This window comes from Eleginops maclovinus, chromosome 22 (genome assembly GCF_036324505.1).
Source record: "Eleginops maclovinus isolate JMC-PN-2008 ecotype Puerto Natales chromosome 22, JC_Emac_rtc_rv5, whole genome shotgun sequence".
Classification (NCBI taxonomy): domain Eukaryota; kingdom Metazoa; phylum Chordata; class Actinopteri; order Perciformes; family Eleginopidae; genus Eleginops; species Eleginops maclovinus.
In genome coordinates, this window is record NC_086370.1 from 16,804,669 (window position 1) to 16,830,585 (window position 25,917).

Genomic DNA, 25,917 nt, shown 5'->3' on the forward strand with positions numbered 1-25,917 from the left:
TTTGTGGTGGTAAATGTATTTTTCCCCAATAGAAGAACAAATTTGACACGCTTTTTCACCCTTAACCAAATATTATGAGAAATCACACATGCAAACATATTAAAAATGATTAACCCACAATGCAGGGGTTTATATAATAAAATAGTTATATTGTCAACAATGCAACACAGCTAAGGGTTCATATGTGCTACCTTTGTGTGTGTGTGTGTTGGGTGAGTGTGTTAATGTGTGTCCGTGTGCACACATTCACTTATGCTTGTGTGTGTGTGTGTATGTGTGTGTATGTGTGTGTGACTCCATGTGTGTGATTCATTCCAGGGCAGTTTTAGTCCTTATAAAATATTCATTTTGGTTGTGCAGGGCCCTGTAATTGCCATCTCTCACCCTGAATTATTTATACCTCGCACAGACTGACAAAGCTTTGCCATACGGCCCCAGATGAATCAGAAAGCAGCCATCTCTGCTGCCAACAGCACTGGGCTTTCACACAAATATGGCAGCCACGTCTCTCTGCCTGGCCTCTCTTAATTTGACATTTTCTTTTTCCCCCTGCCTTTGTCCTAGGTGCACAGAAAGGTTACCTGTTAGCTTTAAGCACCGACCCGCTCTCTGTCTTTCTGTCTCTATCCCCCCCTGCCTACATGACAGTCCACAGTGGGTGTTTTTTTTTTTTTCTCCTTCTGAGAATGCGTTAATGTGGCTGCGATGTCAGAGTGGCTGCCTCATGTTTTATGATGACTGACCAGTCCTGACAGCCACTTTAGATGTATGTATTATACATTAGTAATAATATGATGTAGAAATACACTCGCGTACATTTGAGCATGCATGGATACACCGCAAAACCACTGGCTCACGACCTATATTTCACACACACACACACACACACACACACACAAATACTCATGCAAATAAGCCCCCACTGGCCAGCTGTATCCAGCATGGCTGTCGGTAAACGGTCAAAGCCCCCCTGCTGGCTTTGCCTGTAGAGCTGCGTTCCTCTGCCGGGCTCTGATCGCTCCAAGGTGCCACAGGAGAGAGACGGCGCTGTATGGCTCTCATTGTAGGCTGACTCTGGGGCCTTCCAGAACCCCACGTCCAACACCCTAAATACTACTATTCACCCCGGCCAGTTACTCCGACATATGCTTATCTTCCATCTCACTAGTGCAGGGAGGTGCTGACTGGTATTTCCTCAAGGCCCCGAGCTCCAATGCTGACCAGTAATCAAAGCACGGTATTTTTCCCTCCTTCGCCAAAATAACCCGGAGACACCTCTCTGCCGTCCAGCTGTTGAGCAGATATTCCAGAGAACTGCATTGTTGATGTGCGTGATTATTTTCATAATGTCAGCAACCTCACGGCCAACTTGGTTGAAACTGTCATAGCCATTATCAGTAATCATCATCATGCGGGTTTGTGGTTGCCGGTGAGGATTCACTAATATTTATGAATCACAGTTTGGATGTAGATGATGTTGGCTCTACAGCGGCAACCAGTGTTTGATTCGTTTTTACAACAGGGCCACGCAAGACAAAACAATGCAGAATTATTTATGTTTTGTGTCTTATTATATTGTGTTCAAAGTCGTGGTAGAGAAAAGGCGCATTCAGAGTAAAACAAAGAGCAGCGTGCAACATAAACAGCCTCAGCAGTATCTAGATGTGAGGGGATGGGAGAGGCAGAGAGAAAGCTCGGGGCTAAACATGCAGTATGTGGCGGGCTGGAGCTAAAAGCTGCATAAAGCACACAGCCTTAGTCCACTGTTAGCAAGTGATGGATAGTTAGCAGGAGCTCCGAGTGTTCGTCTAATCTGTTACAGTAAACCTGTGCCAAAGCCTGAAGGGAATCAGTGGGGGCTTGCTAGGAGTGGGTTTGACGCGAAACCATTTGTGAAGACGAGCGATTCTCTTAAGTAAGAAACTAACAGTGTCCGGAGAGAGAGAGAGAGAGAGAGAGCCAGAGAGCAAGCGAGACAGGAGGTGAGGAAAATGAGTGAGAGTACGAGACAGAGAGAAGGAGGAAGAGATACCATAATGAGTCCTGTAGCCATGGACTAAATGAAGAGGGATTGACAGAGTGAGGGATCCTCAAGTGAAATAATGTCAATGCCACTCTGCCCATTAGAGAAAAGGGGGGATGGTGGAGGAGAGGGTAAAGAGGGATGAATGGAGGGACACAGCTACATGTTAGGGTGCAGAGGAAGCACATAAATTATTTGTGACACCCACACCAACACACACACACACACACACACACACACACACACACACACACACACACACCACCACAAAAATATGAAATATGAAACAACAAAATGAACCGACAATAGCAGCTGAAAAAAAAATAAAGAAATGAAAACAAAAAAAGGCCTTGGAAATACCCAATAAATTCTCCGAGACATGTACTTGGGATATTTCATGTCGAACAATAATAATCACAGTGACATCTGCTTGCTGCTCTCGGAGGAGATGGGCAAGGCCCGGGAGTGGAAGGGGTTAATCTCCCAAACCCAATAAGGCTGGATAGTGAGGCACTTGTTCCCTGATAAAGAAGTGATAGGATCTGTGGGTCTGGTCCCTCGACGCTTGTACAGGGGTAGAGCAAATATTGTTAATGTGCTGTGGTTTACTTCTGCTAAGGCGAGAAAAACAGCTCTGCTTGACGAGAGAAGACAGCGGCGAACCAGAATACGACAGAAAAGTCCACGCAGCTCCGCTAGGGCCTCCCAGGGACTTAACTGGCATATATATCCAAGACCCATCAGTTGCATAAATAAGTGCTCAGTAAGATTAAGATCTATAAGTGTCTCTATTTCTCGTTTTACCTGCTCCGCCTTGTCACAACAGGGATCTGAATGCAGTTCAGTGGAGTGCCTAATAACTGGAGCAGTAGGTAGGAGAGGCAGGAGGCTTGACATTAAGACCCCGGCGTTTTGGAAATCCGATACGCTATTGACCCGTGTACTACTATCTCAGTGTAGAGATCTGGTGTCAGCAGATTGTAGTCTGACTCTTACAAATACTGTGGCCATCTGTCAGTGTATTGTGTAACGACCTAAACAAATAAGGGGAAGCTCTTTTGTACAATAAGGTGTACTTTCAAACTGAATTATACAGTGTCGTTCTGTTATCTAAGCAACAAGGAGTGAAAAGACTTAAAAAAAAAAAAATCTGATTAGATTTGTTTTATACAAATCATTAAAAATAACACATTTCTGATAATGAATGGATAAAAGAATGAATGAAATTGACAGGAGAGTTGGCCTCGACTGCCAGTGGAGCCTCCTTAATAATACAACATTATCCTTATTTGCCCTCTTCACTCAAATCAAAGGGATGGACATTAATGCATGAGTGACATCAACCCTGCAATTAAGTTGGCCATTTAAATGAGAGAAGGCCTTCTTCACCCTGCCTGTTTGTTTTTTTCCTCTCTCTCTCTTCTTCTTTTTTTTCCTGTTCCCCCTCTGTTTGATGATGCGAGAGGGTGAGCTAGAATTAGGGCGATGGGTCTTCCTTTGAGTGTCAGCCTAAAATGATCAGAGTAAAGATAAGAGGGTCTAGCAGCCCTCAAATCAGTCAAAGTGCCAAAGTCGGCCTTTTTCTCCTCAATTACCGGGTCTGTGAAGCCAGGGAGTGGAAGGCACCGAGCCTGCTGCATTACTAAAGAGACAATCTATTTCCCCTTTGACCAGAGGGAGAGAAATCATTATGGCATGATTAGTAGCTTCGGCAGCGGGCGAGCATGGAGGTACTACGGGAGAATCGTATTAATTGCCTTAGACCAAGGCATGAGCAGGATTGTTTTAACGTTGATTTGTGGACCTGTATGACGAGCTGTCAGAGATAAAAGCTGATGTCAGGTCTTAGTTATACTGGCAGACTCGAGGCATGCAGACAGAGAGGCTTGATGTCAAAATGAGCTTCCGTGGCTGGCCTGGAAGTCTTTCTCTATATGCCTGTCGATGTCTTCCTCTTTGTCTTTCTTCACACTTCATAGTTTTCCTTTACGCCTCCCGCTATCCCTCCCTATACTCCCCCCTTCCCTCAGATGGACTATACCCCACCCTTACCCACACTCCCTTTCTCTCTCTCCTCCAACTGATAGCTGCCTTGGCCGATTATTTCATCCAGTGAGGTCCACTGAGAGCCTCCTCTCCCGGCTTTGGAAGAGCTTTAATTAGCCATGTTAATATCCCCTTCATTGGCCTTAATATCACTCAACACCTTCCTCCATCTCAGCGGCCACCAGGGTCCCCCTGTCCTGTCAGAACAGCTGATTATTGAGAAGGATAGCTTTAATCAAACCTAATTGCAGTTCATTCTTTCTCTCTATCCCCCTTTGCCCTCCATTGCCAACATCTAATGGCAGCGACGACTTGATATCCCATTAAAAAACAATTAAACAACCTCCTTTTGTCTCTGTGCGTGCCAAAACACCAGCACAAACTTCTGTAGATATTTAAGAAGTAAAAGAGAGAGAGAGGGGCCTTGTCTTAATTGCTCTCCTTCTCACCAAGGACCAATTTGCACTGTGCTCATGGAGAATCTTAACCAACTCAAATGTAATGGATGCTATAGCGCTGCCACGGCTGTGGACTATGAAAATTAAGCTTATCTTTTTAGAAGAGAAATTGTGCTTAATTGCCTTCATAACAGTAAACATAAAGGAGCCTCTTTATGATAGCGTGGGCACTCCATTTCTTGTGTTTATTGGTTCTTAACTTTTGCTTTTGCTGTAGTGGGAAGAGTATGTAAAAGCCTTTAAAGTATCCAAGAAAGTAGACAACTCTGGAAGTAATGTTTTTCCTTTATGAACTCAATGCATTGCCTCTGAAATGTATTCTGTCCCTTGCTCCGAAATAAATTCACTACCAATGGGTGATGCATGCTCACACACACATACGCATGTAGATGTGCACGCATATACGCACACACACACACACACACACACACACACACACACTGGCCTTACCCAATCTGTATGAGAGGCGACAGACAAATAAAAGTCGTATTTCAGGTCTGCTTTCCGCAGATGTCTGCTGCTCTATATTATGACTCTTTGGGGAAATAAAAACAGGGTCAGGGAATTAGAGTACATAATGGTCATTTTGATGATCAGCCAACAGATGCAACCCGAAAACACAGTGAACACAATCAAGCGAAATGCACTAATGACAAGTCAGGTTTTTTATGGCCTCGCCACACACCGACAGGCAATCAGCATTCTGGCATGGGTTAAAACGTCTTTTATTGATGTCCAAGCCAAAGCTCCTTGGATGGGGAGTGAAAATATTTTCTCACCTCTCCTCTCCCTCCTGGGCCCTCAGTTAAGCACAAGGTATAGGAGTCTATCGAAGAACACTTCTAAATGACCAGTGCATGTGTTAATGTGGCCAGGGTTAGAAGGGTCATTTCAGACTCTGATTTATGGCCTGGCCAGGATCCCACTGGGTGAAGGAGTAGTCTTAAGTGTTGTGAAAGCGTCCTCTCAGGCCACATGAGCCACTGTATTTAGCGGAATGAAATGGCCATGCAATCTATGGTGCAATCTATGGTAATCCAATGAGCCTCTGTGATTCTGTGAGCCAAAGTTGTATTACAATGGAAACCACACTATTGCATATTGTAACGTTCGTGCAATGTGATGAAAAATAAATATCTCAGCACGGTTTTTTAATGAATCGCAGAAAGCAAAGGCACAATCAGTCAGGATTCTTTAGGGAGAATTTAGAAAAACAAGTCAATTACATTGTTTATTCTGTGTGGTTGTGTAAGAGTTGACACAATAGGCTACATCTGAGACAATTTTTCTTATATGCCATGTTGTTAATCTTCCTCTTTTTAACCGTTTTATGTCTGTGACGCCTCATGTGATAAACAGTTCTTAACACGCGGCTTTATCAATACATTTTGCGAGACCTGAGAGAAGGACAGGAAGGCAGCTTACAAACTAACCAAGCCCAGATCTCACTCAGACGTGACATTTGTTCAGAGACGATTAGCCAGGTTGTAATTTGTGGCATAATTGCCTCACCCACCCACAAGTGCATGGGTGTGTGTGTATGCGTTGTGTGTCTGTGTGTGTGCGGCATACGGTGGTCCCAGGAGTGTCCGCCTAATTGCCTGACAGGACTATAAGTTTTGTGGCGCGCTCCCACCTTGTTAGGTCCTTTATCCCTGATGCTCTTCAAACAAGACCTGGTCACAGGTGGGCCTCATTTGCTTCCCTATTGAACAGGAGTACTTTAATTGCACAGGGGGTGTCCTGGGATTAAAGAGGTGGGTGGAATATCAAGTGACTTTCTGTATGTTAGTGGCAGATGGGTGTTGGGAAGGACCCATGAACTCAGGTGAGGCGATGAGATGACAAAGAGAATGATGCTCTTGATTGTTTGGCGGAAGTAAATAAATCGGTGACTTCCCCAAACTGCAATAATACAATATAACGTTTGGGAGTGTTTGATAATTCTTACGATAAAGATCCATAACTTTGTCTTTTAGCATTTGTAATTTATCGTTTTTTCTTTTGTTTTGTGCTTTCTTTCAGATTCTTCCTCAAGTTCTTTCTCAAGTGCAATCAGAACTGTCTGAAGAATGCAGGGAATCCACGAGACATGCGCAGATTCCAGGTGACTCTCACACAAATTCCCCTATGTGACAAATGCACAGCCACACTAAGTCACATCGACATACATATGAATTCAATTCTATTATTGGCACTGAAGGAGGTAAAACCCGAGGAAAGAGAGAGTGAGGGATTTTGTATCCTGTGCGCTCTGGACAGAATATTTATTAGGGAATACCATCTGACACAAATAAGGATATAGGATTTAAGAGTGCCATCAATTGTGTTCCTGACAGCTTTCTGAGCCTCAGCGCAGAGGGGAGGACGATCCAACCACATGTAACAACAGTGTTAACTCAGGATCTGTCTGGCAGCGGAAACGCATACCTTCTTATACACACATATGCGCAAGCACGCAGACGCACACACATATGGATGGATGCCCATACAAGCTGGAGTGCATATATTTACTTTCACTACATCCCTCTCTCGTTCTTACCCACATATGCATACACTTAAACTCACACATACGCAGTTCACTGTAAAGCCAATGAAACCATCTTAAGCCATCTGAAAACCATCATTATTGTGGGCTGATAAAATAGTGCGATTTACACTAAAAGGACATGACCGTTGAGCACTTTTACGGCTTCTTTAACCCTCTCGCTTCTAATGCGTCATGGAGTTGATCCTTGAAATTATCGCCCACCCCCCCTTGCTGATCCATGTTTCCAACCAGCCATCCATTTTACCCAGACACTTTCACCACAAGCAGCCCTCTAGGTCAAGGTGAGACAGTTTAGTGTGATTTGTCCTATCAGGATAGCGACAAACTACAAGGGGGCGTCCGTCAGACACAGCTCTGTTCTGTGATAGACACACAAGCCAGCATCCTCCAGGAGGAAGCCCGGACATGAAACAGAAAAGACAGGATGTCCCCTCCTGATGTCACCATGAGACCTCCCCTGCCTCCTCAATTCTTCCCTAAGGGTGAATGTGGACTGATGCATGACAGCCACCATGGGCTTCACCTCTCGCTCCTGTGTGTCAAAAGGAATTTAAGAACTACATTTTTTGTTTTACTTAAACATTTACATTAAGTCTAAAACATCAGGATTTAGTTTTTTTTGTTGCTGATGTTCAATCCTTTTCTTCCTTCCAACAGTTAGTATACCATTTATTCTCCCCTAATAGATTTCCCAGATGCTCCAGCATAGGTGTTTCTGTAGCCAAAGTTGTGTATTCTGCATGCCTTCCACTCCACTTATTACCCCCAAAAACCAGCTGGAGGCCAGAGAGGGCCCAATCCATCATCCTCAGCTTGGCCCAGCTCTGAACCTGCTCACAAGAATGGAGCTCTTTCACTTCCCCTTCTCTCCCCTCCTCCCCCTTACACCCCCACCCTTCCCAAACCAACCAAAAAAAAAGCGCCCCCCTAAATTCCACTGCTACACCGAGGTCACTTACCGGCGAAGCAAACCTGAGAGGGGCTCTCTGTTTCCGGCTCAGAAACACTTTGGCCATTCACATGCGATTCACTGTTTGGAGATGTGGTAGCCAAAAAACAACAACAAAAATAAGCATTATGAAATATGGAGTGTGGCTTGGAATCCGATCCTAGTAAAATGTATGCAGAGTAATGGGATGGAACACGGTTCAGTTGCTAATGACTCCAGTAATATTTTAAAAGGGAGGCCTTCCATCCTCAAATAGATGGACAAGCTGATCAATAATTCTGAGCTTCTGCTATGATGACAGCGAACGGAAATGGTAGTTTAGTGATTGAAAAGTCAATTAGCTGCACACAAATGCAAGACACTAAAAAGCGAAAGCAAAATGGCTGAGAAGCCGGGTTACTGTAATGCGATATGTCCAAAGAGAACAGCCTCTTCAAAAGGTTTGACAATAGTAATCAATAGCACACGGGCATGTACCTGGACACAGCAGAGTTTCTAAAGCATTGATGTATCCCCTGTACCCCAGAGAACTAGTGAGGCTGTCATTATAACCATATTTCTCGTCTTTATTTTTTCCCAACAATGTATTAAATTGCATGTTTCACCTTCACTTCTGTTGCAGGTTGTCGTATCGACGACCGTCAATGTGGACGGCCATGTCCTGGCTGTCTCCGACAACATGTTCGTACACAACAATTCCAAGCACGGGCGAAGGGCTCGCAGACTCGACCCTTCAGAAGGTACGCCTCCTTATCTGGAGAATGGTAGGCACATTTTTACATTTTATAATTTGATACGCTCCATTTTCCTTTTTTAGTTTCTATTAGCCATCCACCTTTTTTTTTGTTTACTAATCACACACCTAGTTGCTTTTAGTTCCTTTGAATCATTAGTTTCTCAATCACTTTCATTTTTCACTTTAAAAGTTGCTTTTTGCCTCCATTCTTGCTTTCTTTACTGGAAATACTATGCACTAGTCTGTGTATGTGTTATGTCAATATCACTATTGATGAGGCTAATACTCAGGCTAATTCACAATTCAAAAATGTTATACTACTTCCAGTCTCCTAATGCACCTACATTTGTCCTAAAAGCCCATGTGAAACATGATCAAATTGCTTAAGAATTTGGCTGTGAGGTCAATTTCCTGTCATTGGGTTCTGCAGATTTAGCTGTGAGTGAGCTGAAACAGGGGGAGGAAGGAGAACAAGTGAAAGGAGGGGGGAGGGAGGAGTGGGTTGATGGTGTGTGTGTGGAGGGGGGGCGGTCTATGAGAAAAACAGAACTTACTGTTTTTCTTCCAACTGATTCCATATGATGGACTGATTGCCTGCTCAGCCAAAAGGGAAAAGAGAAGGACCACCAAACCATGGGAAATCCAAAAAGTAAAATGCACTAAACGTAACCTTATGACCCTCATGGCCTCCACTCGCAGATGGGAGCACACGCAGCCGAAAGATCGAAAGAAAAAAATAACTGACTTGGGCCAATTGTGCAAATTGCTTATCTTCAGATTTCAAGAGCCAATTATGCCTGGGCAAACAGTTTATATACACCACTGACTAAAACAAGCTTCTCTACACATTAATGGGCATTAATGGTTCTATCACCAAAAGCAAATGTAATGTTTAATACAACAACGACTAATACAAAAAAAACTAGACAATTAATATATCTCGGTGTTCTCCGGTCCTGGTGGGGGATATAGCTAATCTATTTGTTTTTGTCTTTATTAATGACTCCTCTACTGGAGAACAAAATCAAATAATTAAAGTCCTGCCCGGAGCACCAAAGTCATTATGTTCGCTGACGTTCTGTTTGTGTGTTTCACGTTTATGACACGATAGGTGTGGATCGCCTAGCAACCAGTTTCTTAATGAGGGGAGCAATTAAAGAGGTTGAGCCCTCGCCTCCATGTTCCCCCTCTCCCATGGGATCCCTTGTGTTTTGTGTGTCTCTATATGTGTGTGTGAGTGTGTGCGCTTGTGTTCTTTACAGGTTACTCCAACCCATCCCTTTCTTCCTCTCTTCACCACACTCTTCAAAGCATCAGAGTGACGCCCCGTAAAGCAAGAAAAGACGCTATTGTCAACCGCCCAGTTGAACATGTCTTTGTCTAATAACTTTAATACACCTTCCCTCTGCTTAACCGCGTGTGACCTCACAAGTTTAGATCTTTTTTTTTTCTTCCCTCTCAGGCTCAGCACCATAACAAACTAATTTAACATGCATCAACAATGATTGCTGGCTTTGTTTGAGTCACCTTTAACAAACAGAGACGTGAGAAAAGGAGACTTGGTCATAAAATGTAATCCGAGCCATGTCTTCCACAGTGCTCTGACAACTATCAGGCAGACAGCGTGCTTTAAATTAGCAACACATTCTTCCTCGAGAGTTCAATGGCGAGAAGCCTCAGATATGTGGCTGAGTGACTGTGTGTGGCTGAAACCAAGAGGCATCCTCACTCTCACACTGCACTTGCACCGACTTGCTCGCATTGATCAAGAGGTGCTGCCCCCTATTGGCGCACACACGGGATAGCCTGTGTATGACACTGAATCTTATATGTGACATTTTCGTTCACTTGTGTGTGCTGTCACACAACAAGCATATTATGCATTCAGACACGAATGTGCTTTGTGGCGGCCTGTCACTCAAACATGTATAGATTCAGGCTCAAAGGTGCATAAACATGCTCACAAATAGCCGGGTCTTTCACACACAGCATCACCCACCACACACGCAGACACACACACAAGCAGCGCAGCACCGACGCACACAGACACTTTCTCTCACTTACACTCACACACACACGTTCCTCAGCTCAGTTCCACCATTATAGAGCCCCAGACAATATAGGAGACTCAGCACAGAGCCTGCAGCGCCTGCCTCATTTGCATGCCAAGTGGCTGTAATGCTGTTAGGGTTTATGCAATAAAGACAAGTGAATCCAGACTGCTGGGCCTAAGAGGAAGAAAGAGAGGGAAAAAAGAAGGAAGGGGGAAAAGGATGGAAGGAAAGGAGAAAGGGAAGGAGAGAATATGAGAGAGAGAGGTTAAGAGTGAGTGAGAGGCAGAGGGAGAGAGAGACAGAGAGAGAGAGAGAGAGTCAAAGGGAACAGATGGCCCAGGGAGAGGTAAAAGGTATAATCCCATCAGCTGCACTATCAACCGACCATCTGGACATCCCACAGCACAATTACAACACATTTCAGCAGGCAGAACAAAGGACGGCTTCGCGGGGCCACATCAGACCTGTTTGAGTGTCACAATACTAGAGCTGAGACCTCCTCCGCTCAGATCTCAGATCAGTTTTGACGTCCTCTACGGCTAGCCCTAACCACTGAGGAGAAAGATTAGGGAGTATCACAGATCGGCTGCCGGAGGTCATCGCACAGCAAAGTGGATCTTGAAGTAAATTCAAGCACACAGACTAAATTGACAGGGTAACAGCTCAGCGCACCAGAATAAACAAAAACAAGCTATGACATATGAGATTGAATTTCCGCTACTGCAGCGTGAATTTTGCAAAGACTTAGTGACGCAACGGCAAGCCAGCTCTTTGCATCCTCATCCGTCCACTCCTCATGATGCCTATCATCTGCTGAGGGGGCATTGTGCGTGTCTGTCATCAGATCGCCTGCGCTGACTGTGTAATCCACTTCGCCACGGTCCCCATTCAGCACATGCTCCCCTCTATGTCTGTGCATTGAGACATATGCAAATTTAGAGGCAGAAGGGTGGACGGCTTAGGGCCTCAGTCGCTGCCTCTCCATGGGTCCTTCTGTGTGTGGGTGGGGGCACTGGGATTTCCGAGATGGTGCGTCTGTGTTTGTGTGTGTGTGCGTGTGTGCATGATTGTGTATGCCTGTCGTAGGTTTCAGGCTGCAGCTGCCCCCCAACAGTCGCCGTCACCATCAGGCACTTTTTCTTTCCTTCTCCTCCTTCCTGCCCCCTCCCTCTCTCATCCCCAAAGTCAATTTGTTTACAGTAATTTTGAAGGGTGAATTATTTGCTGTAATCGTCCGCACTGATGAAGGTCAGGCCCTTAGAGGGGGCCCAGCATGCCCATAGAGGGTTGGTCCTCTTTCAGACGCTCCGCTTCGCAATTAAGGAAAGCAAATGTCACTCCTCCAGGCCTCACAAATGAAAATCTGTACGAGGTGATTAGCATGAAGTCAACAGCGCCTGTTAAAGTCAGATTCCCTGTAGTACCAATGTGTGTGTGTGCACTTTATGGGCAGGGAAAGAGAGCAAACATGACCTGAACAGACCCAACAGCAAGGCAAACAAAGGGAGATGTCTTGTCGGAGGTGATCCATACAACAATGGCCGACTGTGATTTACTTACTGGATAGAAAGGATAATAGAGGTTTGGAAGTGAGCTTGTAAAGAAAGACGGGAACTTGCTGAAATAGTTGATCACATTTTGACGAGTAGGAAAAAACATTCACAATTCATAGTGTATTAAAAGATATTGATGGAAATAGATTAAATTTGATATTGCTATTTTATGGCTAGCTGTCATGCTATTTCTGTTGTAAACACGGTGTTGTGCTGAACACCATATTAAGGTAATGCATCAAATGACAGTGAATGCGAGGCACCAGATCACTCAAATTAGATTATAATAACAACCCGGACTGTTGATGAATGGCAGCGCTATGTAGCAGAAGTCATGCCAGATGAAAAGCATTGTAATAAACAATATGAAATGGATTGAATCGATCACAAAAAGAAAGAAAAAAAAACACAATCTGAATAATTCATGAGTGCATTTCACGTTATGAAACCTGAAACTACACTCAGTGTGCCTGCACTGTACTGCATATGCAGACAAAGGTAATGAAATAACATGAACCAGCAAAGCTTTAGCTTGTCATTTCCACTTTAACAGCCCGTATTCTTGACTCATTTAAGATGTGTTCAACTTTGAAATTTTACTGTACATGCGGGTGCATGCTTAATCAATTCTGATGGCTACATTTGCCCTGACACATAATTTGCTCCATCAAATCATTTTCCTGGCGAGCCCGGCGTTTAGCCTTTGTGAAGTGGACCATTTGAAGGGTCTGCTTAACTACACCACTCCAGCGCGCTGATAAATGGTTTTGATTCTCATGCCTTAAAGGACAAATCCATCATTTTTTTTCCACGGGCAATTTCCATGATACGTCTTTGTGAGAGAGACATGGAGGTGATGCCGTAATGTGTCTGTACAGAAAGAGACATGGGACAGATTGTGGGAGCTCAGGTGCTGAATTTGCTCTTCTCTTTTTGTCTTGGATAAGCAGCCACCCCGTGCATCAAGGCTATCAGCCCAAGTGAAGGATGGACCACTGGAGGAGCCACTGTCATCATTATAGGGGACAACTTCTTTGATGGCCTACAAGTCGTGTTTGGCACCATGCTCGTATGGAGTGAGGTATGATGAACAGTTTGTTATGGATTTGATTTAAATTAAATCGTAGTGTTAGAAATTCTGCTAGTTTTATTTATCTGTTTTACCCTGTAGTGTTAGCAGCACAGGCTCTGTGGTTTATTATTATAGAGGGCTCATTATTTATTTTTCTGTTTCCTGTGTAATACAGCTGATAACTCCCCACGCCATCCGCGTCCAGACCCCACCTCGGCACATCCCTGGTGTCGTGGAAGTCACGCTGTCCTACAAGTCCAAGCAGTTCTGCAAAGGTGCCCCTGGGAGATTCGTCTATACTGGTGAGTCAAAAAACCTTCCTCTACCTCTTTTGTACAGGCTTCTCTTGTACCCCCCCCCCCCCCTCCGCCTGTCTGGATCTGGATGGAGCACTCCGCCCCAAAGTCCAGGCGCTAATAATGAACTAACCAGGGCCCCGCTTGCTGAATGTTAAAAGTGTGAGATCTGCACTGCTAGGGAAAAGGTGTTTCGTGGGGGGGATTCTACAAGTGCAACTCGATCCCCCTCTGACCTGCCATCATACGAGGGCGCTGCCAAGCTCTGTTAGACTCAAGCTGTCAGGATATCTCATTCTGCCAATTCTCTTTATCTGCCTGTACTGAGACAGATAATGCTTTCGGCTAATTGGCTGATTTTGTAAAGCAAAATATGGTTTCATTTTTTTATGAATCAGATTAGAAAAGCAATATCCAGGTTAAGTGCACGAGTGTGTCGGAAAGTTATTCTCATGTGTGTTGAATAAGAATTCATGGGAGAGAAGGAGGCGTGTGTGTGTGTGTGTGTGTATGTGTGTGTGTGAGGGGAAAAGGGTGTGTGTGTCACACTATAAGTAAGGGATCTGATTATCTTGGCTAACAGAAGGAAGTGGTGGTCTTATCTGTCATCATTGGTGAGGAGACAGAGGTTGCGGGGGTCAGGAGCCTGTCTGACCTGGAAGCCTCTGTCTGTTCTAACTCTGATGGGCAGAATGAAACGGGGGGGAAAGCGTCAAAGCACTCTCACTTCCCCCAGGCCTCCAGCACAGCCCTGGCCTTGAGCGCAGCAGAATTGCAAAGTGTGGGGCTGGACCCCCCCACACACCCCCTTTCAGAAACCCCCATCCAGACCCCTCCATCCTGGGGCAGCTGTTTCTCATCAAGTCCCCCCTCTCTCGCTCCCCAAAACCACCGCTACCACCCCCAGCCATCCGTCCCCTTCTCCTCCAACCGTGCAGTCTGGCCTAGCTCTCCTGCATTTAACCTCCCTAGCAGGAGCGGAGCAGAGGCCAACAAGGCACCGGGATAATGAAACAGGAGTGTAGTGTGGCTGCGTAAGTGTGTGTGGGTCTATTTGCGAGAGCGTGTGAGAGCGAACGAGAGGAAAGAAAGTGTGTGTGTGTGTGTGTGAGTGTGTGTGTACATGTGTTACTGCACAGCCCGGAGAAGGTGTATAAGTTAAGACATTAATGGCTTCTATAGCACCCTGGTGAAAGTGCCAGGTCCCTTAAGAACAGACCCCATTAGTCACAGAGGCTAAGCGGATTGGGATGATTACCATCAGGTTTTACTGGGGAAACATGTCCCCTTCTCTCTATCTTTGTTGATTTTTCACCCCCCGCCCCATCCCATTCTTCCTCTCTGTCTTCCCTTGGTTCCTACTCACTTCCAGTTAGTATAAAGATACAATTACCCCTGGAGGCAACGGTGGTACAATTGATTAGTGTGCTGAATTAAAAGAGAAAGTCACGAATAGACAGGTCCGGCTCCTCTGCTCTGCTATTCCCTGTGAGGCTCACCCTGATTGTACAAGGGTTGACGCTTGAGAGAAAGAAACCGTTAAAGAGAGCAGAATGCATAACGCTACAATTAGGTACCACTGGTTCCATATGTGCTGTAATTGCTAGGTGAAAGGATGTTAGCTACTTCTCTCAGACATTAAAATGTGAATGGTCTGATGCATTGAGCACGAGAGAGTGGGTCATGTATTTAAGAGGGAAAGCATTCAAACCATAGCTTTTCATTCCCGTGTGATAGCACTTGAAAAGAAAATTGCCACTACATGAGCGAATAGGTTTGAAATGATCCGGAGTTACAATAGCAAATTACTTGGTCCTTAAAGGGCATGTAGTGCTGTCTAAAAGGCACAGTGTCATATTGTAGAGCAACATGTGCATATCAAAGGTCTAGTTATCAAAGCCAATGGCTGCAAGCGTGACTTAAGAGCACCGCTTGAGAGGAGTGCCTTTTTAGACATTTTTTTTCATGTTGACTCTTCTTGCACCACCACCCTAATTGTGGAGATTTAACTCGCTCAATTTAAGAAATTATCACAAATTACCAAGAGTCAACACAGAGGAGACTGCAGCCAATTCGAACAGCAAAGGGACACGTCCTCACTCGGGTTAGTACCCTGGAACGGCTCCAACACTCACAATCCATTCTCAGGAAGAGAGCACCCTGTAATGTATGTCAAATAATACTGTTGGCATTGACTATTGAACGTTTAAAACACTAATGAGACAAACAGACATACATAAAACTTTATCAGGCTGTAGTTTACTGACTGCTTCAAGGAGCTTATATCTGTACTTTAATTGGCACACTTTTAGAGAAAATACTTTTTATGTTATTGTCTAATACCTTTTTTCCCTTCTAACACAATGTGGTCCCTTGGAACTTGCTGGTATGTCCTCTGTCTAATCCATGTATTGGTTATCCATTGGTCCAGCTGTCAGCAAGGTTGTAGAAAATCAAAAGGAGAAACTCCTGGCTGTTCCCGAGGTCAATACTTTATTATACTTTACACTTTATTAAGCACTGCAAACAGTATTTGCTGGCTTGATCCGATCATTTCTTAAACAAAACCTCTCAATTTTCCGCCTCATTTGCGGCATCCTAACCTTTTTTTTACTGCGTACTTAAAGTGCTGTATGAAGGAGTAAATCATAAATAAAAACTTTGAGTGTGCACAATTCATCCAATTTAAGCTCCTAATTGCATCAGAGCTTTTGGTTTTCTATCTTGGCCAAGTTTCCACGAGAGCTTCCCTCCAGGGGCAACCATGCAGGCCCTTGGTAATATGGTTCTGCAAGCAGTCCTAACACACTCAGCCTCTATTTATCCTAATCAGTGACATCCACATAACCAGGATTGCTTAAAATGAACCCCTTCCGCGCCCCAGAAAACGCACATTTACCGAGACCCCATTTGTCATGGGTAAATTGAGGGTCAGTAAACTTCGCCTGTATCCTCCAGTGGGGATCCAGGACATGCATCATAACGTTAGGAGAGAATGATTGGCGAAGGCGAGCTGTCACACATTTGTCAGGGGGAAGGGAACATTATTTGCTAATTTCCCAAGCTGGGCACTGACAGGGTGCTTCGTCTTCAGACCTTTGGTGACCAGCATGGCTTCGCAGCTATTAGTACAAGTCAAGTGTTTTTTTTTCTTCTTTTTTTTTTTCTCCTCACTGTAAAGCGGCAGTAATAAGAGCCGTTCGTTCGACCTCACAAGAGCGGAGCACACTGGGTGAAGGATTTTGGATGGAGTAGATGCCCCATACAGTGAGCTGCTCTTGCCAGGCTTTAGTTGAGGCCAGACAGCCTTGAGGGCTGATGGATCACAAACTTTCCTCGTCAAGGTGACGCTATCGACTCCACTGCACCAAAATCTGACAAAATGGGTATGAGGCAGTCATTCATCAACATAAGGACAAAGAGGTCATGTGTGCTTCACTCAATACTGGTGGAGATCAAGAAATGTCAGCCTTGTAAGGGATGGAAAAGGAAGATGTTCATTAGTCGTAAGGTCTATTTTTAGTTACTAACTACATTTTTTTCCCCAAAAAAATATTATTTTCCAATTCTTTACTTGAATGTCTTCCCAAACTAAATAGTAAACTTAGCTCAGCAGATCCGACAAATAAATAGTGATTTCCAGTTTTTAAATCCAAAATTAAACTCACTTCCTTTTCCACTCTTGGAAAAATGTTATGTAGTCTTGGACCCTCCCCTTCCCTCCCCCAAAAATTAAATAAACAAACACAGACGCATTTATCGCAGCACATCAGATAGGCCCTGTGCGGTTGGGCCTGTGAATCGGGCCTATCCTTACGTCTCCTCTCCACCCTGCCGTCACTTTGAAGTCCCAGACTCAGAAGCCGATCAGATGGAGAGCTTCCTTTTCATTTCCTGTCCTGCAGGGTTGGGTTTGGTACACTGTTGGTTATTGGTCAGTGATGGGGTGTGGCCTACAGTAAAGATATGCAACAATCAAAGGCATTCAAAGTGGTATGTAAACAGCTTTAGAGGGGGACTCACAAACACACAATTGAATACATTTGCGACTTCTTTTATCTTATTTATTCCGCTTTTTAAATTCACCCTGCAGTATGAACTGCTGTGAGAGAGGATGAGATGTATAAATGTCATCGCCACAGTCAAGTTGCTTGTAACCAGTTGGCACAACAGTTTTAGCATGTGTCAAAGCATGTTATCCACTAGCCATGTCCCCATACCTGCCTGTCTCATTACAACTGTGGTATTTAGCACAAGCTCCACAGGAGTGGAGCAGACACTCGTTGCCAAGTTAGATGGGCCCGGTTTGAAGGCCTTGTGAGTTTGTGTGGAGCGCGACAAGGTTCCACGGAGGAAGGTCCTTGTGTCCAATTAGAGGGCTGACGTGACACGTGCTTGCACACCCCCACTGTCAGGCAGCTTGTCAGGTAGGCTTTGAGAAGCACACTGTGGCATTATTCCACAGCGTGTTATCAGCAAGTGACCTGTGAAATCCAGCTCCGGGAAATTGATTGAAATAAGTACTTGCAGTTGAGCATGCATTACACCTCTCAGTGAAATGTATTGTGGGTATCTTTCAAGAGAAAAATGAAAGTATGGCTGTATGTTTTTTCGCTCCACGTAAGGATGGTATTCATTGATTGAATTTTAATTGGACACACTTTTTGTCCCACAGTATCGTTAGAGGTATGTTTTGTAATGGCTCTTAAAATGGATTGTCCTCAGTAAGTCACAGCATCACTCCTCTGCCATAAGAAAGATAGACAGACGAAAGTGGGGGGCTCTTGATAGACGAGGATCTTTCCCCTCCTCCTCTCTCCACCTCCTCTTCTGGCCCCATTTTCAGTATGATCCACACCCAACGGGCTTTAAAAGAACTCCACACACCCCCTCCTCCTCCTCTGCCGCATTTTGATTGAAATTCATCGGCAAGTTTATTGAGAAATGAATGAAGGAGGCAGCACGGTATTGACTTTGAGAGGAAAACACAACTCATCTTGGATGAGGGGGAAAACGCGGCCGTAATTTAGCCGCCATCGATCTGTGCCCCGTCCATGTATTGATCTTCATTTTACAATATTAATTTGCGCTTGCAATCAGCTGTGAAGGGAACCCATTTGATTTCAGTTGGCCGGTAATATGTGAAAGTCCGCCGGCGTCCTTAGAGAAGTGGCACACATACTTTAGATGTCATCTAAGAGGATTGAACAGGTGTCTTTGGCCCTTTCTAATAATACAGCCGATACGAAGGGAGTCTGAAATTATGGATGTGCAATCTGTAACATTGCTCCCTTTTAACCGTGTTAATTACATTTTATCTGTTGCAGGAGCAATATCTGCCGGAGACTGTAACTCTCTGCCTTTTTTTCATCTGTATTGGCTCAAAGTTCATGAAATTTCAATGAACATTGATCTGTCTCCATTGATTTATCCTAACTGCAGATCTTTGAAATTTTAATTTCCTGTTCATCTTGAGACTGCTGGAGATGGAATCACTCAGTGGTAACTGGCTGCAGTGGATGGAGATGATATGGTCAGTGGTAAAACAGATGAGGTTTGCTTTGCGTGGGTTTGCTGTGAAAATTCCAATTTGACTTGGTTTGGTTTTTTACTTCTAAAGATGGACTCGACATCTGCATGCATGTTTTCTATTTTCTCAACACTGGAACATATCTACTGTGAAGTAGCAGCATGACTTCTGCCTTCTTTGTGTGTGCATTATTCAAATTCAACTCCTTACAGTAACACCGAGAACAGTTTTGCCTCTCTAAATGTCTCCAGAAAACTAGAAGCGAGACAAGGTCATTATGTGTGTTGATGCCGTTCTGAACTGCATCCATCTAACAGACCGCAGGTGCCTAGCAGGCTTCAGTTTGACAAGTCACAAATGCAATAACACTTGAATGAACTTCTGCCTGCGCTGTTTATCTGTCTCCCCCTTTCCAACTCCCACTCCACCTCTAATTTGTGTTAAGGGGAAAGAAAAAAATAACTGCTCAATGGTGTAGGAGGAGTGGAGATAAGCTCGAAGCAGTTAAGTATAATTAGCGAAAGTAATAGCTGGCAAATGGCAACAAGGCTAGGTTTTTATCTCCTGGAAAGATAGAGTTATCGTAATAAGCTGTAATGGCTGGCAGGAATGCTAGTGCTCTGTGCAAGCTTCCATTCAGCCTCATAGACTTAACAAGGAACAATTTCCCTTAAATTTACTGCTTTGCTCAAACATTTCCCCATGTTTCTACCCAGATACTGTAAGTCAATACATGTGTTCAATCCACTTCCATATAGACCCAGGGCACACAGTAGTATTGCCATGTAAGCACTTCTGGCTGCCAACGTCGGCCATGTTACACTGTTCCTGTAGAGCGGTTACTCATGTCCTATTCTAGAGAACATGGAGAAGGAGCAGCAGACCACACTCAGATGCCATGTACACGCCCGCCACTCTACATTTTAAGTGAAGTGGCTAGCAGGGGTGGCTAAGGAGCTCTCAGAGAAAATGTGTTTTAGTAGCATGATAGAACGGAAAGATTAAAGCGTCAGATCAAAATAAGATTGAGAAGTGCACATTCCAGGCGGAGGAATTTCACTAAAACCCTGCCATGAACCCGCGTACGCATGCGTGATATTGAAAATTGGAATGGATATGGTCACAGCTGCACACCGAGTCATGCATTCCTTTTCTTCATATTCTGAAACATGATCATTTACTCTCTAGAGGGAGAAATTTACTGAACTATTCATAAAAAAATACTCGGAACCGGCAAGAGGAAAGAACAAGTATCCTTTTTTTTATAGAAATGAGTTACCATATTCCTTTACAATAACTCTTTTAGTCACCAGTTGTTAAATGTTAAACGTATTTGCTGTCACTTTGCTGTCTTATTGCTTTTGTAAAATTGTAATAATTTCTGAACCAAAACCATGGAAACAGATCTATGAACAAATATAGGTCTACATATGCAGCGCAGGCAGGGAACAAGATATAAGCGTTGTAATTGAACAAAGCATGCAACCTGTCTAAATCTGCAAAGAAAATGAGGGAAAATGAAAATTCTATTAGTCCATAATGTTCCCTCGGCCCCCCTTCCCATGTGCTCTTCATCTCTCCTGCAAAGTATTCAAATGCAAGCCCTGCCTTAGCTCCCCGTGTCTCTTTTTCTCTAATTATCCATGAGGTCAGTAAGCAAAATGGGGAAGAAGCCAGGAGATCAATACAAATTATCCCTGAGCAAACCAGTGCTGACAGTTTGAATTGCAGCATATGTTTACCCAAAATCAGGCAATTTATCTTAATATCAGGCGAGTAATGCAGCAGGGGTGAGAGGTCACACAATCTCTCCACCTCATAATTACCCGCCTCTAAAACAGGAAAGTGGTATTGATTGGCTGCGAGCCGGGAAGCGGGTGTGACTGGAACGTGCCAGCGACCCCCCCCCCCCCCCCCCTCCGCACCAACCCCTATCATACCCCCCCCCCACAGCCCCCCCTACCTTCCTCGGTCCCTCCTCCCCTTCGGCTAGACTCCCCACCCAGTGTAGGATTTATGGGATGTGTGTGGAGGGTTTCATGTTTCCTTGCAGCGACTGAGACCCCTAGCAGAAGGGGTAAGAGGAGGGGACACACACACACACACACTTCTTCCACACCCTCACCCCACCCTTCGTTCACCATATTGTACTGGAAGGACGGGAAGGGCCAAACTAATTCTGGCGTGCAAGGGCATCTCGGAGCAGCTAGATTTGCCGCTTATATCTTTAGAAGAGAGTAAAGTTTACGACAGAGTGTGAAGCCGGAACATAATGATGTGCCAAGGATTAAAAAAAAAGACATAGGGTGAAGAGGGGACAGTTAAAGAGAAGTGTGTGTGGGGGGGGGGGGGGGGGCTACTGTCAATGTGTGTGGTGTAAGAAAAAGTAGGAAGAGCAGCTCCAATGACTCTTGTGAAAGCTCAGCAGATGAAAGAAAATCTTTGCCTGGAAGAAAAAATGTGCGGAGCGATGCGATGAATACACACATAACACATTTATTGTCCGGATTGAATATAAGTGCTCAGTATATATCATCAGCAGCTCTTACAGGATTATTGACATTGTCTGTGTCTGTCTGCACTAGTGTACATGGTATGACTACAAAACTGTCAACTCATCAACTGACAGCACCGTTTAGCGCTAATGCAAGTCTCCATCAGCTGTCAAAAGCATTTGCATGAAATCAATAGCAGATGGCGGTCTGTGTCACCAATTTCATTACGCTGGGGTTGTTACAAAGATCATCTCCATGATAGATGAGATGGCGACATGTCGACATGTGGAGATCATGCCTGACGCTTGGACTGCAACTGCTGAACATTGAGCCATGATTTAAATGTAAATTTTGACGCACGTAAATTCCTCCATACGTAGGCATTTAGTACAAACTGTAACGAACTCTGATTCAGTCGGAACTCCAGGATGGTAAAGGATACTCTGCCCTCCATGCATCATCATTCTCAGGTCCGCTTGTACAGTGGGGGCATCATTATCATTGGAAAGGCACATCAAACAGAACACCTCTCCCAACCTAGGGCTCGTCCTGTACTGTACGTCTCTCCGGCTGTGTTCCCAGCATGCCTGGCGGGTTGTGTAGGCCCCAGCTGAGGCAGAGGACAGGAGAGCGTGATGTATCACCCTGAGAGAGCCCACTGACAGCCTCTGATGATGGATGGCCTGATTATGGAGTGCTTTTTACACATACACAATTTACATCACACTGAGCAGCGGGGTCTGGCAGGGCTGCCGTGCACATACACTCTCAGCCGGGCACGTGCACTCACACACAAACACACACAGACTATATATGCTCGGGTGTGTGTACACATGTATGGGTCTGCCAGAGTGCATAGATAAGAAAGGGGGTGGAAATAACAAAAGAAAGGGGCAAATTCCTCGCTACAGCCTTGTCATGTACGATCAATAAGGCAGATCAATCCTTTATTAAGGAGAAGATGGCGTTCCCCCCCACATTGCGCAGCGGACCTTTGTCGTTCCGGGACACATGATGACATGTCAAATCAGATTTCCAGCAGTGTATGTTGTTGTGGCGCGGGGTTTATTCAGGTGTGCAAGTCCAATAGGGCCCTATACCACTGTATCTGCAAGCTAGATCCTTCCTATCGATTAGCACCTCACATTGTCCATGCTTGAACACATAATTGCTCCATTTGATCACGGTCGAGCTGGCAATTACTGTATTCAGGTTTTGGCAGAAGCGGTGCATGTGTTGGTACATGACTGCTGTATGTATGCGTGAGTGGGTGCAGTATGTGTGTGAGCATGCCTGCATGTGTATTTAGATGAGAGGGAACAAAAGAAAAAAGTGAGACACATGAAGGTTCATTTTCCAGCCATGACTCCCCGGCTCGTGCTTCAGTGGCCCTGCCTGTGTGTGTGTGTGTGTGTGTGTGTGTGTGTTTGTGTGTGTGCGGGGGGGCGTACGTTTGCTTTCACATTCTCTGGTGTTCAGCAGGTTCAGCGAGCTGTGCGGTGTTAATGCTGAAATTACATGCTGAGTAATGAGTGATGGGCCAAATTACAGGCTGAACAATGAATAGAGGCAGGCAGCTCTTATTAGTCTCCATAGAAAGCCATTGATTTATGAAGCGCCTTGCTCGGCGGAGTTACTCTCCTGAAAATGATATCTACATTGAGAAGTGATGTTCTCTATTAAGTCGTTCCTTCCCCCTTTTACACTGCTCTCCTCCTTTCCTCCCCTCCTTCTCTCCTCTGCCCTCCCTCCCCCCCGCCCTCTCCTGGTCCTGCCTATGAGTGTGCACATGATTGTTTAGAATCAGGCGGAGCTGTAAGGAAGCCTTCAATTACCCATTAGGACTGTCAGACATAAAACGCCCTGCTCTCACCAAAGTCTGGGTTATGATTCATTTACTTTGTGCCTCTGATTCATCGCCCAATATGCCTCATGCCCCAGATTACTATTTGAGGGGTGGGAGAGATTAATGGCTCCATGAGATCTGCCGCCGTATTTCACGGGCCCAGTGTTGCAGTACAGTTGGTGCAGAAGGGTGAAATGACAGCAACTTACACTAGATCAATGTGTGGACAGCCTTTCACAGATTATTAAAGCTCGGTTAGATTAAAAGACCCCCGCTATGTAGTTTGCTGTAGTCAATATTCTCAAGCAGATAAAAAGAGGGAGGCTCCCTCTGAAGGATTCTCAGACTGATGTAGGTCATCATGGCTGTTAATGGAATAACACTCAGTGACATGAGTGTCAGAGGAACCCGTGTCAGTTTCCATCACTTGCCCCCCTGATGTTTCATAAAACATCTCCTCACCCCTGAGGTCTCTTTGAAATTAGGCATTCTGAAATGACTTTTGTTCTGTAAACTCTAACAGATTTCTCAATTAGTTTCTTCCTGGGTCAAATTTAGCTCTGAAATGGTTCTAATTTTTCCTCTCCCCTTTTTTTTTTCCACTTTCAGCCCTGAATGAGCCAACCATCGACTATGGTTTCCAGAGGCTGCAGAAGGTTATTCCCAGACATCCCGGCGATCCTGAGAGGTTACCAAAGGTGAGTCCAGTGTCCCTGCAGCAGACAAACACAGAACAGCAAGCGGAGAGAAAGAGAGCTGGGTTATAAACACGTTAATATTCTGAATGTGACGAATAAACAAAACAACATTAACATCAAGGCAAAGCACTGTGACCCCAAAAACCGTAACAGCTTTGCTCCACATATGTGGCTTTCCCACTAACCAGCATGGTAATGGTATTGGTTTTGTGTGTGGAGAGAGGCGTAAACTCTCTGTGTGGCAAAATAGCTCAATCAGGCGTTTTCCTCTCCAGTAGTCTGTGGAGATGGTAATCTGGTCAGAAACGACGTCTGCACCCTCATTACCCCACTCATGTTTTCCTTTCATTTTCTGCAGCTCGATTTGGTTTAATCTTTTGTTTACAGAACCCTGTGCCGTAAACCCCCTAGTCTTACTGCAGCTAATAGACAAAGACTGCATGTTATTATGCTTTGGCTTTCTTATTGTTTTCTTTTGAACCTGGGTGATGGAGTTGAAAGCCACATCAGTTTTAGACGCACAGAAACAGGCTGCCATGTTGAAAGAGCTGTACAAGAAAACTAAGGTGCACGTTTCTTATTGTTGTTATTACCCTCCCCTTCAGAAACTCTTTAACTCTTTTAGTCTTTTCATTCCCTTTGATTCTTTTACTCTCTCCATTTCCTATTGATAAAATCTATCTGTGTGTTTCACTAATTGCCACCCTGCCAGTAACCATTTCTGTGACTGACATTCCAGGTGTGTCAAGTGTAATAATATAACTGATTACTACGTTCAAAACCCCTTGGCATGTGGTGAAGTGGGGGCCACCTCAGAGTTTTAATAATACTGTTAAACCTTTAAAGACCTTATCTATTAAATCCCAGCATGCAACACAGCAATATCATTAACGTCCAACGGACAATTTAATAAAGAACAGACTGTGTGGTAGCTATAGATGTTTGACCAAGGCAATTGGAGAAACGGAACATCACAGCTAGTTCCTGCTTCAGTATATGAAGTGTTTCAATTAGACTCAGTCCCCGTGGAGACAGGAAACAACATCTAGACATGAAATGTTACTCTAATTTCAACTGTAAACGTAGACCAAAAGGTAAAGTACACTCACCTTTAATATCCACATGGCTTTCTCTATCTCCGCAGGCGTCACCGGTGTACACAATTGTATAAAGTCACAGAGTCTTCGTGCAATCTCCAGAACAAAGAGAGCACCAATGTTAAACACAGCTTTATTACAGAGAAACCTTACTTCTTTCCCTGACTACAAAGTGCTGTTGGTTGTGAGACAGATTTTGACACTGAACCCAAGATTAGTTTCCTGGGCGTGCATACACTTAATATAGCACGCTCTCCCAGCCTTTGCATGAAACAATCACAGAGTGAGATGAAACCCTGCACTTCCAATAAACAACATAAATATTTGATTTGCTCTCTAATGGACCCAAATATGGGGTTCAGGGGGCATGTAAATGATCCCACCAAGTGATTCGTCATTGTTAAGCTTGCCATCTGAGGGTCAGCTCATGGGGTCAAAAGCACATTCCCAATAAAACAGCCCGCGGCGGGCTGACGCTTGCATGTACATTTGGAATGAGAACAGAAACGGCAT

General features: G+C 44.6%; 1 protein-coding gene across 9 annotated transcripts in view; it reads left to right on the plus strand.

The window, feature by feature from the left end:
• ebf3b (EBF transcription factor 3b) overlaps positions 1 to 25,917 on the plus strand; it is an 89,346-nt gene that overhangs the window by 55,460 nt on the left and 7,969 nt on the right. For 3 of the 9 annotated variants that reach the window (XM_063875175.1, XM_063875173.1, XM_063875178.1), the window contains 5 exons: positions 6,553 to 6,634; positions 8,650 to 8,791; positions 13,318 to 13,451; positions 13,618 to 13,744; positions 24,219 to 24,307. In XM_063875175.1, coding sequence (XP_063731245.1) covers positions 6,553 to 6,634; positions 8,650 to 8,791; positions 13,318 to 13,451; positions 13,618 to 13,744; positions 24,219 to 24,307 — 574 coding nt within the window. The remainder of the gene's footprint in view (positions 1 to 6,552; positions 6,635 to 8,649; positions 8,792 to 13,317; positions 13,452 to 13,617; positions 13,745 to 24,218; positions 24,308 to 25,917) is intronic. The other 6 variants (XM_063875174.1, XM_063875179.1, XM_063875176.1 and 3 more) reach the window with 3 other exon arrangements.